This window comes from Odocoileus virginianus, unplaced genomic scaffold (assembly GCF_023699985.2).
Source record: "Odocoileus virginianus isolate 20LAN1187 ecotype Illinois unplaced genomic scaffold, Ovbor_1.2 Unplaced_Contig_15, whole genome shotgun sequence".
NCBI lineage: Eukaryota > Metazoa > Chordata > Mammalia > Artiodactyla > Cervidae > Odocoileus > Odocoileus virginianus.
In genome coordinates, this window is record NW_027224332.1 from 903,611 (window position 1) to 919,430 (window position 15,820).

General features: G+C 39.7%; 1 protein-coding gene across 3 annotated transcripts in view; it reads right to left on the reverse strand.

Moving 5' to 3' along the window:
- LGI1 (leucine rich glioma inactivated 1) overlaps positions 1-15,820 on the reverse strand; it is a 50,441-nt gene that overhangs the window by 14,126 nt on the left and 20,495 nt on the right. For all 3 annotated transcript variants that reach the window (XM_070464092.1, XM_070464093.1, XM_070464091.1), the window contains exons 3-7: positions 14,738-14,809; positions 14,561-14,632; positions 6,222-6,293; positions 3,502-3,671; positions 3,062-3,226 (exon numbers count right to left, since the gene is read on the reverse strand). In XM_070464092.1, coding sequence (XP_070320193.1) covers positions 3,062-3,226; positions 3,502-3,671; positions 6,222-6,293; positions 14,561-14,632; positions 14,738-14,809 — 551 coding nt within the window. The remainder of the gene's footprint in view (positions 1-3,061; positions 3,227-3,501; positions 3,672-6,221; positions 6,294-14,560; positions 14,633-14,737; positions 14,810-15,820) is intronic.

Here is a 15,820-nt window from a genome sequence, read left to right on the forward strand (position 1 = left end):
GACAAATGAGAGATTAGGAGGATGGCCATCCTTCTCTTGGAGCATGTTAATACACAGGCTGAAACCATGCAGCTGCCATCAAAATCTTGTTTCAGCCTGAAATAAGAGATTTCTTTGTTTGATTAGGCAAAGCCAGTTTCCTAATCAGATCCAGTGGCAACAAGACTGTGCCTTTTTGCCTCATGGAGCCTTCTTACCAACAGTAGAGTTGTCTTGTCACATCCAGTGTGTAGTTGACATTCAGGACACATGGCTACAGCCTGAGTTTTCCCTCTCACTTCTTCTTCTTCATTGTCTTTAATTTAAAAAAAAAATTTTTTTTTGGCTGCACCATGTGGCATGTGGGAGCTTAGTTCCCCAACCAGGGACTGAACCTGCGCCCCCTTCATTGGAAGTGCAGAGTCTTAACCACTGAACTGCCAGTGGAAGACCCTGGAAGATGGCCATGGAAGTCCCTCTTCTTTGTCTTTTTTTTTTTTTTTTTTTGGCCAAGCCACACATGGATCTAGTTCCCTCAACCAGAAATTGAACAGGGAAAGCATTGAGTACTAACTACTGGACCATCAAGGAGCTCCCTCTCCTCTCACTTCTTATAGAAAAGAATCATTGCTTTCCCTGATGTATCAATGAGTTAGTCACAGTAATTCTAGTGGAAACTGCCATTTATTGAGCACCTACTTTACGCTTTGCCAGATCATCTCATTAAATTTCCCACCAATCTTAAGAGATAACTTTTATTATTACCCTTCCTTTTGCAGGTGAGCAGGCTGAAAGTCAGAGAGGTTCGATGCTGCTAGAAGGCAGAGTTGGGATTCAAGCCCAAGGCTACCAGAGTCCCTATGCTTTTAACTTAACCCAGGGCGAGGAGTTAGCTGTAATGGGGCTTCCAACTTGGGCTTGGATTCCACAAGGTCCTAGGACAACCTCACCAAGTCTTGAGCAGTGGCCTGGGTAGCCCACAGCTCTATCTTCAATTGCTGTATTCTCTGTAATGAATGGTTTCTAGCTCTAGAATCCACCGACTTTCCCTTAAGAAAAGAGAGATGTCACTTGGGATTTTTCTGAAGCTTTAGGTCACTAGTAGCAAAAGAGAAGAAGGAAGAATCCTTAAGAAAAGTGAAAGAGGGGTACAGTCATGGGCGATGCTCCTGAAAGTTACTTTGGGAAATCTCAGAAAACTACATGGGGGTCTGTCAGAAGCCTAGCTCAGTATCCTTTGTTAAGAGTTTATGTTATCAATAGATTCTGATCTTCTAGAGGGAGGTTGGTTCTCTGAAACCCAAAGAGAGCAAGGCAAATCTAGCCCCAGGCTTTTTCTAACTGCAGCTCTAAGGGCTTTGAGGTAGTAAGTTCCACAACGACTCTTTCTATTAATTGACTGCATGCATAGACAAAATTATTCTATTTATGACCCTTTTCAAGACTCAGCTGATTCTGTGACCTTAAGAAAATCTCTTCTCTGGGATTCAGTTTTCCCTTCTATACAGTGAAAGTTGGAACTAGATTAGAGATGGCTACTAGTTTTCAATCATGTACCAATATTGATTGATTGATTGGGACTGCCTGGGGAACTGTATTAAGAAGGATTCTGTCCTCTGCAAGAAAGAACATCATGATAGATTAACAGTGTCTATATGGGGTGAGGGAGGGGATAGTGACTGCATATATGACATATATTCATCATCCTGGACTAGATGATGTCATCTGGAAGTCTGCAAATATATGATTCATTTTTCTTTCAAGTGTTCATCTAAAGATTCATTCATAGCAATTGAGAGACTGTACGCATGTAAGAAAGAAGAAGCTGGTTTAGATTGCACAAAGACCTGCTGCAATCCACTGGAGAACTGAGGGGGCTTCAGGAGAAAGGGAAGCATAGCCTTCCTCCTTGAGAAGGAAAGAGGATTCTAGGAGGGTCTCAGTTTGGAGGGGATTCAGTTATCTGGGCACCTCCGTCTTAGGTAAGACCAAAACTTGTCCTGATCCTCTGAGCAATAGGGTTGATGACTGCCAACAAAATCTAGTTATAACCATCCCAGCCTTGTCAAGTGGGTGACCCTCTATGGGAATGTGGGAGTGCTCTCAGAAGCAAGTTTAAGGGTGTTAGAAGCTAACGCTGATGTGAAGGTGATTTCAGAGGGAGCCTCGTTCTAATTTATGACTTAACACTTAAAAGTTTTTGAAATGAGGAAGAAACTTAAGAGGTGACCTAAGTAAAAGTTTTCATGGAAAAAAAAAAGATTTCCATCATCAAATTAAATGCAAAAAATACTAGAAAGAGGTTTGTGTCCTCACTGCAGGATTTCTCAGAGCCTCTAATGTGTGTTATTATGAATCTCCAAGAGGGAGATATGGGTCCCAAATTTACTGGACCATAAAACCCTTATGTCACAAGTCATACATGAACATTTTGCAGAAGTAATGTTTTTGCAATAAAATTTGAGATTCATCGATCTAAAATGAACTCATTCTGTAGTTAAAAAAATGGACCCAGTGAGAGTGTGGCTTAACTAGTTTGTTTGTGGCAGAACCTAGATAGAACTCATAATTCTTAGTCCAGTACTTTTTCTCTTAAGAAAAATAACCCACTTTTTATTGCATATTTACTAAGATAGGTCCTATGCTAAGTTTCTTGAACATGTGCTCTCATTATTTTATAAGAGCCCTGCAAGTTAGATATTAGTATTACCATTTTACAACTGAGGAAATTAGCTTTAGGGAACAATCTCAAATGGTAGATTTAGGATTCAAATGATTCTAAACCTGGTAGCTCAATTGGTAAAGAACTGCCTACTGTTCTAGAGACCCAGGTTTGATCCCTAGATTGGGAAGATCTCCTGCAGAAGGAAATGGCAACCCACACCAGTATTCTTGCTTGGAAAATCCTATGGACAGAGGAGCCTGGTGGGCTACAGTCCATGGGGTCGCAGGAGTTGGACACGATTTAGCGACTAAACTACAAACTTGCCGAAAGCATTCCCTGATATCATTCATCTTTTCTTTTTGCCCTTGACCCAAGCAGTTTAACTTTCCATTCAAAATACAGTCAGCCTTTTCATACCTGTGATGTTGTCATAATTCCGGAAGGTCTTTTCTACATGGTCCCATTCAAGGAAAATGCACTTTCCAGTAAAAGGCTGAGCGATGACGACATACTCATCGTTCATATAAGAAAAAGTATCTATGGACAGTGATTGATAAGGCAGGTCTTGAGACTTTGCAAACTCTACAAAAATTGAAAATGATGATTAGTAGCTGTGCTAATGCCTCATTTGTTGGCTAGATCTAAAATGTCCATAAGAAATACATTTATTCTAGAGAAACAGTAAAATGGTCATTTTACTTTGCTTTTAAACACATGAAGTTTTAATGGTTCATAATATCTTTAAATTGCTCAGTTGGTTTTTAATGTATAAAAAATATCAGTTCCTGCATATGTAAAAAAAAAAAATGTAACCCTTAGTTTAATTTTATGAGATGGAATAATTTGGAATACATTACCTGTAATGATGCAATCAAAATCCTTAGAGGAAAGACTATTGATTTTGCGCTTCTTGTATTCCGGAGGGCCTTCACAATAGATGTCTTCGACAGTTGCATTGGTGTGGCTTAGCCATTCCACCAGCCACTTCAGTTTACAGTCACAATTAAATGAATTACCTCTCAGGTCACTGAAAGACAAACTTCAGCTGCTTTTGATATACAAGGGTCCTTCCTTCACAGGCATGACTCTTACCATAGCAATTACATGAGCAGGATGCCCTCACCTGGTTTTATATCATGCCTCATAATCTACCTTGAACCTGTCTGATCATTCAATTTGGGCTCAGAGAGGACCACAGTGCACCCTTGCAAGCCACCCCAGTCAATGGAACCTCATAACTTACTCCCTCTTGGATTCAAAGGTAGTTCAGTCTAGAGCTGTGCTGTCCATAGGAATACAATGTGAACCATATATGTAGTTTAAAAATTTTCTATAGACACATTAAAAAAGTAAAAAGAAACAGATGAAATTATTTTTAATATCATATGTTATGTAACCCAAAACACACAGAATTTTATCATTTTGACATATAGTAATATGAAAATTACTTATGAGATATTTTGCATGCTTTTTCTATAGTAAGTCTCTGTGGAGTCCAATGTGTATTTTATGCTTACAGTATATCTCAATTTGGATAATAAAATTTCAGCAGAAGTTCCTGATTTGTGTTTAGATTTAATAAAATTCACAGTTGAAAAAAAAAGATTCATACACCCAATTTGTTCCAAGCATACTTAAAAGTTTTCCAATAATTGAACAGAAAAATCAGTTCTTAAATTTAGTTTTTTATTTGATTTTTTTTTAAAAAACTAAGTAAAATTTAAAGTTCAGTTTCTCAGTCACACTAGGAACACATTTTAAGTGTTCTGTGATCACATGTGCGGCTACCATATTGGGCAACATGGGTTCTAAAACACAGAATGTAGTGACTGTTGGGCCATATTTAATTAAATCAAGTGAGCTATTTGCTTTTCTTCTTCCTCACAGATGTAATTAATCCTGATCCTATTCCATGGTCTTCAAATTCAATTTTAATAGGAAATGACTTCGATACAACCGAGTTAATGCAGACATACAATAGCTCATGCCCATAATAAACTGCACAGCACAGATAGTTTAAATTTCCACATATGATCCCAACTCATCAGTTCTCTGTTTATTTGCATTGTTTCTGCTCAGAAACCCAATCTCTTTCCTAAAACTCGTCTCTGTCACATAGAATTCCTAAGATAGGTATTGTCTACTTTTCACACAGCACAAGAATAATTTTTAAGTGTTGGATCACTTAAAAATGTGTTTTAAGGAATAAAGAAAACCAAGAAATCTACTAAAAGGCACATTGGCATGGATCCTTGTACTGCTTAAACAATTCTTGATTTGGGCGTATCAAGGTAGGCCAAACCCATGATAGGATTCCTTGGAGAAACTGAGCCCTTTTCAAGTGATTTTTCTTTTGCTAGCATGCGGTTTAGACTGACATAATGTTGGGCCAAAGGGTCTGCAAACAAGCTATATCCCCAAGTCTGCCATGGAGTTATCTAACTTGCAAGACGTTCGTAAGACGGACTTCATATCCCAAGATTACTCTGACCCAGAAATAATGAGTGTCAACTTTTCTAATCTATTGCAAACCAGAGTGGATAACTGTGGTCTGTCCAAGACTCTTTGGAAGTGTCCTGATTCTGACACTCTCTTGGAAATAAACCATCTTTCAGGAATTGGGGTAGTAGGCATGGAGGAGGGGCTGGGGGAGTACTACAAGGAACAAAGAAAGTTTTTCACTAGCTAGCTGATTTGATGTTAAATACTGGGTTTAGGCGAGGATACTTGACTCAAATTTTGTTGGAGAAAAGTTGTTTTGAATATATATTCTATAGCAAAGGACCTGATAAATATGGTTGTTTTCACACATCTTTCATTTGTTCCTATGTTCTACCTTGTGGCATTTAAATACCTTTCTAATGTTTTGGAAGGCACTTATTGAAGCTAAATTGCTTTTGAGACGGTTAGGCATACATTACTTGCTTTGCTTACTGCAAAATATACAAATTCCTTCCAAAGATCTTTCACTCTGAGGCTTAAAAGTCAAAGTTTGAAAGCTCTTTTGTTTGAAAAAGGGTCAAAAATAATTAAGTTCATTCCCTTCCTGGGGCTTAAGCCAAATTCCTGGGGATTAAGCCTAGGGTTGTTGTTCAGAGTAATGAGAGAAAAGGCAAACTTTTCTCCCTTCCCCCACTTCCTGCTCCGTTTCTCTGTTGACTGACCAACCCATGGGTGTAACCTTTCATCTTTATTCTGTCAGTTACCCAGACTTCTTTGTGTTTTTCCTTTGTAGCCCCATTTCCTGAACCCCATGAGAAAAAAAAAAGGCTTCTTGAAATTTCTATCTAGCTCTCCTCTTCCCCTGTCTCCCCCCAAGTCGCTCATCATCAGTCCCTCCCATACAGACACACACTTTATCAAAGGAAAGCTTAGGGTTACGTTTTCAAACTATAGTGGAAGAAACCCTAGGAGACTCAAACAGTAGTCCAACTAAATTCAAAATTTAAGACAAATTAAAATTTTAAATTTCTCATTTAATTTAAAGCCAATTAAAAATTTTAATAATCAACACCAGACTTCTTTGTTAACTACCGCAAATTAGTTAATTAATCAGTGATTTCTTAGGTCCTCTTACACATTTGTTAAAGAATCCAGGCCTTTGAAAATATCTTTTGGGAGAGTCTGGAGATTGTTGTTTGCAAGGCTCCTGGAAAAAAAAAAAGAGTAACGTAAACTGTAGTCATAAACAAAATACATGCATTTATGGCCCTTTTTGTATTATGGTATTAAACAAAATGAACAAGGAAACACTCCAAAATACCAGTAACAAAACAATGCCTGGGCATGGGTCTTTCTATTTATTTAGCACCGAATAGAGCATTACACTCTCAGACAACTAAAGGTTGTCTTCCCGTGTCTGTCGTCTCCATGCGCTGCCCCCTCACACTCAGGCAGCCCTTCTCCTCCTTCCCTCCCCCCACTGGCTCCAGGAGCAGCTCAACCACCAGCTCTTAGAACCCACAGCTCTCAAACTTGGAGGCCTATCTAACTACTCCCACTCCAGCACACTCTTTTTTCCTGTTCTTTTTCTACGTGTTTTTCCTTTTTAGCTCCATTCATTCATCCCTCCTTAGAAAATAGCTTCCTCATAAATATCCATCTATCCAATTATCCATTCATCCTGTTTAATCGTCTCCTTTTTTCCCTTCTTCCAGTTCTTGCCCTATTATCACAGGAATTGTTTTCTCCTTCTCTATTTGTTCTTTCACGTATTGCTAAAATGATTCTGATTCTAGTCAAGAGTAATGAGCAGGAAACAGTCCTGATAGTATCAAGGAAAAGGTCATGTGTCCACACTGCAGAATTGTGCACGTAACCGGGAGCAGATACTGTATGACCGGGAAGGGTGACTAGGTACTGGTGATTTGTCTTTCATCAGTACTATACATATACTTGCATTTCCCAGGTGGCTCAGTGGGTAAAGTAACCCACCTGCCAATGCAGGAGACTCAGGTTCAATCCCTGGGTCGGGAAGATCCCCTGGAGGAGGGCATGGCAACCCACTCTAGTATTCTTGCCTGAGAATCCCATGGACAGAGGAGCCTGTCGGGCTACAGTTTATAGGGTCACAGAGTTGAACTGAAGCGACTGAACATGCATACATACGTATACATGTTATATACTTAGAAGCAGTTTTAATTTTCACAATAAAAATGGAAAATTAAAACAAAGGAGCCTATGCTGTCGGCCTCCAAAGCTCTTGAAAATTCTCTCAAATTCATCTTAAAACACTCTCAGAAGTCTTCTGTTTCTATGTCTTCTAATTAGTACGGGATTTCTCAAGTGCATTAAGGACACTTAAAACCTATTTTTAAGTTAATTATGTTGTTTTTCTGAGTTTTGGAAATTACCACTAGACTAGATTAGAAAACTTTTTCAATGAACCTTGGCACAGAAGAAAGGGAACTGAATCAGAAGGTTTCGGTCTCAGTGACAGTCCATTTTGTGATGAAGGGCATGGCTTTGGAGTCATTCTGAGCTGTTTGAATCCTGACTCCACTATTTACTGGCTGTGTGACTTTGGTTATGTACCTTCTCTGCAACTCAGTTTTTTTCATTTTTAAGTGGAGGTATAATACCTCATAAGAGTGTTTTTAAAAAATGCAGTAACTCAGGATGGTAGCTGGTATGTGGACTGCTTTCAATAAAGGGCATTTGGGAGGAGGGGACTGGAAAGAGAAGGGCTTTCGTGTGATCATTGCCCCAAAACATCATTTAGAAAACTGACCATACAAGTGAACTGCTGTGATTGTCTACCTACATAGTATTAAGAAAATGCTGCTAGAAGATTTTGCAAGAGAACATCTCCACAATTCCTTTTACTGACTGGTGGTTGAATGAAGAAATTTCTTGGTGTCTTGGACCAGTCTAGAGTCACTCTCAAGTTATGCATATCAATATATTTGCTGGCACAGTTGTGTCCTACAGTCCTTATGCTAACTTCTCCTAAGTGGATGTCCCTCTCCCAGACACCAGCACAAAGTAAACTGGCTGCAGGATGCATGCTTGGAGTAGGCTGGGTTTTAGAACAGTGGGAGGGAAATGATAAAACAGTCTAGTCCTGAATTACTGCAGCCATTAAGTTTACCAAGGAAGAGACACCTGTTTTCCTTGCTGCCCAACGCAGTTCTTTGAAACAGCCGGTGAACTGAGAGTTCCACTTTCTCCCTGAAGAATAAAGCTGTAGACCTCACATAGCCAGGGTGTTAACAATGAACTTCATAGATACAGAGAACAAATTGGTGCCTGCTGGAGGTGAGGTTAAGGGGTGGGAGAAATGGGTGAACTGCATTTTGTTTGTTTTGGTCTAAAAAAAAAAGATTTTAAAATTCCAAAATTAAAAAAAAGAGTCAATGCGCTTCACTACAGGTTTTATTAAGGGGTAAGAATGCACTGTATTTGGGTAGCTGATGAGGGGTAGAATTGGTTGGAAGTGGAGTGAAGACAGGGAAGTGAGACATTTCACTGATGTTAATTGTTTTCTAGGATTACTCCGCATCGAGTACTGGAAGGATGTTTGTCTTATCACTATATCCCCAGTGCCTGACATAATGTAAGTCCTCAACAGCTGCTTTTAAATGAATAAATGATTGAATGAATGAGTGGATGAATGGGACAGGCTTGAATGGATAAGAGAAAGGGCACCAATCGAGACAGAAAAAAGGGCAGAGAATGCGTCTCAGGCCCCATACACCAAGACACTGAGTTAGGGAGAAACTGCAAAGCCCTGTGAATTACCATTGCCTTACCCTGACATCACGTGCTCCTGATGCTCACAAAGTTCCCTCCCTCCTCTGAGCCTGGGATCCTAGTTCCTGGCCAGGGTTCAAACCCTGCTGTGAAAGGGCCAAGTCCTCACCACTGGACCGCCAGGGAATTCCCTAGGAGGCTTCCTTTAATTTTTTTTTTAACTTGGCTGCACCAGGCCTTAGTTGCACCATCAGGGGTCATTTAATTACAGCATGTGAACACTTATTTGTGACATGTGGGACTTAGTTTCCCAACCAGGAACTGAACCCAGACTCTTTACACTGGAAGCTTGGCCTCTTAGTCGCTGGACCACCAGGAAAGTTCTCCTAGGAGGGTTTTTGAAAGTGTGTCTACAACTAAGCTCCATTCTCTAGGCCCTGATTCAGAATCTACCTAAGAAACATCCTTTAAAATACCTGGGAAACTGTCCAACTGAACACCTAGCTGCCTTGAGACTGGCTGAGAAGGGTCAAGCATTCTTAATGGCAGGCAGGCTTTCCTTCCCAATGGAAATGATGACCATTCCCTCCACTTTGGGCTTCCCTGGTGGTTCAGCTGGTAAAGAATCCACCTGCAATGCAGGAGACCTGGGTTCAATCCCTGGGTTAGGAAGATCCCCTGGAGAAGGGAATGGCTACCCACTCCAGTATTCTGGCCTGGAGAATCCCATGGACTGTATAGCCCATAGGGTTGCAAAGAGTTGCACACACGACTGACTGACTTTCACTTTCACTCCACTTTGGTGTTTTCATGGTTTACCTGAGAAAACCTCTAATTATAGAGCATGGAACCTACTGGAAAGTCTTCTTGCTAAGGCAGACCAGACTGGCTCAGACAGCACGTTTGTTTCAGTGCCACTGGGCTCTGCTGCTAAGAAAGCTTCGCCCACGGCCATCTGGGGTGCTCCCAGCCTCCCTGCAGTGCAGATTCTCAGCTTGAGTTGGTGTCTCACTGAATTTGCAGTACTTCAAGTGCAGTTATTTTAATTTCATACAAAATGTTTAAAGGGGATAAATACACTGCAGCATTTGGAGTCCTGATCCAGAATCAGTAGAGGTTAGGCGGCAAGGCTTAGTTTTTTCCTACATGATGGTGTTTGCTGCATACCATTCTCTGTTCTAGGTACTTTACGTAGAGTAACTGGTCTAATCTCCTGTCAGTCTTAGAATCTAGGTGTTCCTAAGTATCTTATTATTTTCCACCCCTATTTTTACAGATGAGTGTTATCACTTCTGTTTTACACAAAAGAAATTGGAAGCACCGGGAAGCTTAGTGACCTGCCTGATGTCCCAGAGCTATTAATGGGTAAAGCCTGGCTTTGAACACACACAGTCTGATAGCAGAGACAACCTCCTCAGCCACTATATCCCACTGCCCTCTATACATGCTTGTCATTGTGAAGGCTTAAGTGAGGACATCCTGCCTGATTAACTGGGGACACATGGATGCCCTGAGTTTGGGGACTGCATATATATCTTTTGTACCTCCGCATTGCAGAACAACCAGTAGGTGCTTCATGACACGTATAGATCGATGATAATTTCCCCCAAATGTTTTTATACATACGTGCAAACAATCCTGCCTCCACTGGACCTTAGCCACCATGACACTTATGTGATGCCCAAGGGAATCATTACTAAAACATTGTGGGTGTTAACAGAAACCAATACAAAATGTTTAAAAATTTTGTCATCATTGACCATAAACTATTTTTTAATTCATTTTCCCCCTGACTTCAGAAGTAATACATGGTTATCAGGAAAATTCAAACCTTTCTGAAATATATGAACTATTCAAACACTTAAGTTAATCAAGTATACTATTAGGATAGTCATTTAGAATAATCAAGAGAGGCTCTCGGAATTTGACAGGATTTGTAAGGACTTAAATATAAGGAATTCCCTTTTGGGGGAGGGGTTGGTCTGATGGGGAGGGGAGTCTGTATAGTAAATTTTAAGTTATCTAAAAATGTCTCTTTAGAAGGCAAATCTGAGACAGATGTATAAGAAGGTGAGGTAAGTTCATTTCTTCTTTAGGAATGAACTGAATTTATATCAGTGCTCCTAAGTTCCCTTGGAGCAGCTTTAATGTTAAGCCAGAGTGGGAACTAGTTGGATCTAAAAGTGTATGTCTACTATTGTATATACTACAAAAGTACATACGTATTCTACATACCATTGAGAGTATGTTACGCGGCAGCCTGGACGGAATAAGAGTTTGGGGAAGAATGGATATATGTATAGGTATGGCTGAGAGTTGTTGCTGTCCACCTGGAACTATCACAACATTGTTAATCAGCTATACTCCAATACAAAATATTTATTTTTTAAAAAGCCAGCAAAAAAAAGTATGTGTCTAATTCCAACTAATTGCATTTGGAGACCAAAGAGTGAGGGTAGGGCTCCTGTCTTCAGGATCTTCTCTTCCTTCCCCATTTGTGTTTGCTTCTCAGATCATGTCCTGTGCAAGGACCTAGCCATCCATAAAGCTCTCTGGTCCTTCTATAATTGACATGGTGGAGACGGCACTAGAGGTCTCATTAAAGATCTTGGAAAACTTCTGGCTTTTACCACTACTCACTGGGGAGCAGCTTAAACTCAGTGCACACCTCTGAATTCTCATTTGCCAATAGGGATAGTGTCCGCCCTGTTTCTTTTTTTTTTAATTTATTTTTAATTGGAGGAAAATTGCTTTACAATGTTGTGATGGTTTCTGCCATACAACAATGCAAATCAGTCATAATTATATGTATATCACCTCCCTCTCAAGCCTCCCTCCCCTCCCGCCTTCTCGCCCTTCTAGATTATTACAGAGCACCTGGCTGGGCTCCCTGTGTTATATAGCGACTTCTCACCGGCTATCCGCTTTACACATGTTAGTGTAAATATGTCTCTGCTACTTTCTCCATAACCCTCCACCTTCTCTCTTTCATAAGGTCATCAAGAGACTGTAATGAGGTCTAGAATATGAAAAGCTTTGTAAACTCCTCCTGTGGGTTAGAGGGCAGGGTGATAATTATTTGCTACTTGAATGATTGCCTTTAATTGAGAAGAATTGGTCTGAGGAGGAGAAAAGTGCACTTTGAAACCTAAAATCTTAAAAAGAAAATCAATGGCTCAAAGAAATGTCAAATGTTTGTATAAGTGGTTAATAATGGAAAATGAACTTGATGTGCTGAACAGTCAGAGTGACATTAGGGCTTTAAATCTTCCCTATTAGCTCTTTTTGAAAGGAAAAAAAAAAAGGTAAGGAGAAAAGAAAAAAGGAAGGAAGGAAGTACCCCTGGAAGAACAGCATAATTAGAAAGGAGGACATGATGTGGGGACTAGGCACTCAGTGAGAAAATATTTGTTTGTCTAATTCCTCTTGCTAGACTGAGCTCTTCCAGGTTGGAGCTGGATTTTCTTCATTTTTGTGTGGCACATCCTAGAGACTATTTAGGATGAACCATATGGCAATGCCATTTTTGTAGCTCAAAAACAGTCTCTTATTGGCACAGTCACTGAATCAACCTAACTATTTGATAAAAATGCAAGAAATCTAAGGGTCATATTCAATCAACTTTAACCCGTTCCCTCCTAACACCTCCCTCCTACCTCCAGCACCTGGTCCCACATTATTTAAGTGGGACTTCCCTTTTGTTGTTTGATCCTTAAGATTCATGCCTCTTTCTTTGAGGGCTGCATTATGCTTTCCCTTGAGCCTGAAAATTTCTAGACATAAGTACATGCTGTACCAATGCCTCCTTCTTATATTCTTCACACTTCTAAAGAAGGGGCCTCATAATGACCCAAATTTATATTTCCATTTCATTTGATGGACATAGTGAGCTCTAGTCAAACAAAATGGATGTTCTTCGCCAGAGTGTTGTATAAATTTTTTTCTTCCTCCCTTTCCTGCCTTCCTTAACCTTCCTCTCCTTTTCCCTTCCTTTTTCTCTCTTTCATCCTTCCCTCCCATTCTTTCCATTCTTCCCTCCAGATGAGGTAGGCCTTTAGGCTAGAGAGAAGACACACTTGAGTGAACTAAGGGTCATAGCAAGGCTCTGTCCAGGTTTCCAGAGAGAACCGTGGGGTCTTAGGTTCTTCCTTCAGCCCCTCGTGATGCTCAGCCATTAATCACAGGCCATGTTGAATGGATTTAGGTGAGTCAAGTAGATCTCAGGTTGAAGTCATGAGCTTCCATTTATCTGTTTTAGTCTGAAATATCAGGCTTGGTGGCGTTTGGCTCTATAATCAAATAGCACAGCATTCCCACCATGCACAGCCAATTTTGCAGCACTTACAACATTGATGTGAAAAGCAGTGTTGCTCTTTATTTTATAGATAATATTTTCCTCATCCTTTTATAATGACTATATACAGAAGCCTTGAAAGGTGTAGTGATTTTGTAAAATACATAGGGCCATCAGTTCCCTGTTGCTGCAAATCCAAGTAACAGTAGAGATAGGAACTAGTAGAGACAGCATGAGACCATGTGGACACCCTAGAATAAAGACTCAAAGGGCAGGCATTTTTACCTGCTTCATTACCTGGTAGCTCCTGGGGTCTAGAACAGAGCTAGAAATGAGCTACTGTAAGGCAACAGGTTAAAATGGACAGAATGACTGTGATGCTTAGATGGCTTGCCTCTTTATCTAACACTAATGAGATACACATTAGGAACTTGAGAAATAGTTGTTGAATGGATGAGTAGCCACGGCAGTTCAGCTACGGAGTTGATGTTATCATAATTCCCTAACTAGTCAGTTTACTTGTCATATATCCCCTCCAAGCTTCTGTTTCCTCATTTCTAAAGTGGGGGTTAAAAAATAAAATGGGGGTTATTGTGCCTATCTGGCAGGATTGTTGAGATAATTAAATGAAAATGCATGTAAAGAGTACTGACCATTGTAGTAGTAGACACACAACAAATGTTGGTGCTGTTTCTTCCCATGTCCTTCTGTTTTCATTAAAAATACATGTGTGTGGGGGGGGGGGGGTGTAGTTGAAAGTAAGAGAGATGAGTTATTCAGTTCATATTTGGTTTCTCAGGCACAGCACTGTACCATTCTAAGCTGGTGAGAGGCTCTCCTATGCATTGCAGGATGTTCAGCAGCACTGCTATTCTCCACTCACTAAATCCCAGTTACATCCCTAGTTGTGATGACCAAACATGTCTCCGTTCCCTGGAAGGTAAAATTATTTCCTGTTCAGAACAATTGATGGAGCTCTAATCACCCACTGAATAATTAAATATTTTACTCATAAAAACGTCATTCAGGTGCTGTGTAGATGTGGCCTGTGGTTCTAGCATATGTTTAAATGTATATGAAATCAGGGCTTATACAGAAAAAGAGAAACAGCAAAAACTATATAGTCAATTCATGAAGTTAAGTAATGATACAGTTAATAAGAACATTATTTCATTCACATAATTTCCTTGCATTAGGATATTTTCCTATTTATTGTTGGTTGGGCTAATATTAATAGGAATGGGTTTCTTGGACACACTGGCTGAAGACAGGGAGAAAAGGCAAGTGTGCCTCGAGAGAAATCATTTGGGTTTCTTAAATTTTCATAGATACCCATAAAGTAGGTTATCTATGATAAACATTAACCACAGATTATCAAACTGCATTGTCCATTGGCAAGCTTAAAGTGTAATAGCAACGTTCATACTTACAGGTGAATTAAAGATTTTAGTCCTCGGAAAGTATGTCTTGAAATGGACTTGATGTTGTTGTTTTCTATAAATCTGCAATAGGTTATAATATTTTTGGTCAAACAGCTGTAGGAACCTCAGAGCCCTTGTCCTGTATCATTACGTTAAAAAAAAAAAAAAAAAGGTTATTTTACTTACAAATACTCTAGATGTGGGAGACCAATGAAAGCATCATCACTGATCACATCAAAGGAGTTCGATGTGAATAACCTGCCCAGAAAAAGTACACAGTGAAAATGGTTGAACTGACAGATTGTCAATCTTTGCTGCTTTTATCTCTCAGAGAAATGAGTGGGAGTAGTGCACAGAAAAATGTCTGGATGTCTGCCTTTTACAGTGTTATTTATTCAGGTAATTTTTGTAGCTTTTTTTAACCATCAATTATCTCATCAAACGCTCAATGAGGGGGTGCCTTGTACCCCACTCCTCATAGGGATGAGTGTCACATGCCCTGGGTAACATTTTGGGACACAATCAGGCAAGTATGACAGTCAAAGCAGCCAAATCAACATGTTGCAGGTTTCCATGACAAAGACACTAGCAGAATCTTTCCCTCCTGCTCTGAAACTTCTGGAACATTCTGACCAGCCCAAATAGTGGTATCATAGTCACTAACCTGACAGACCTAGGAAACTAGCTCCATGTCTAGTTGTGCATGTTATTCACAGTAGGTAAGCCATTGACACTGGTTCAATAAAAATCAACTAACCTTCCTTGAAAGTAGAGCAGGCTGAAGATGGGAAACAATGAGGCTTAGGAAGAGTCTCAGACCCATTTTATTTCTAAGTAGTTGAAAAAGAACACCTTTACTTGGACAAATTTATTTGCAATTTCATTATCCACAGGAATTTGGTTTTGAAATAACTGATGAAAAGAAACATTAATCAGCAGTCCCCACATCCTGCGTAATTCCTCGAAGAATTTCTTTTTTTTTTTTTTTTTCTGAATCAGAGGCTTAACAGAGGTGATTACAAGCCAAATAATACAAAGTTATCTGTTTAGAATGAGTATTAATTTATGGAATTCATTAGATAAAGTGTTGACATAAACTGAAAATAAAGTTTTTTACATGTACTGATGACAACTTATAATGGGTTCAAGTGACATTCAGGCTATATGTTAAGGTTCTTATATGGGGAAACCTCATTTTTCACTTGTAACTAGTGCCCAAAATGTGGCCACGATCATGGGACAGGTGGGAGGTTTGACAATTCATGTCTT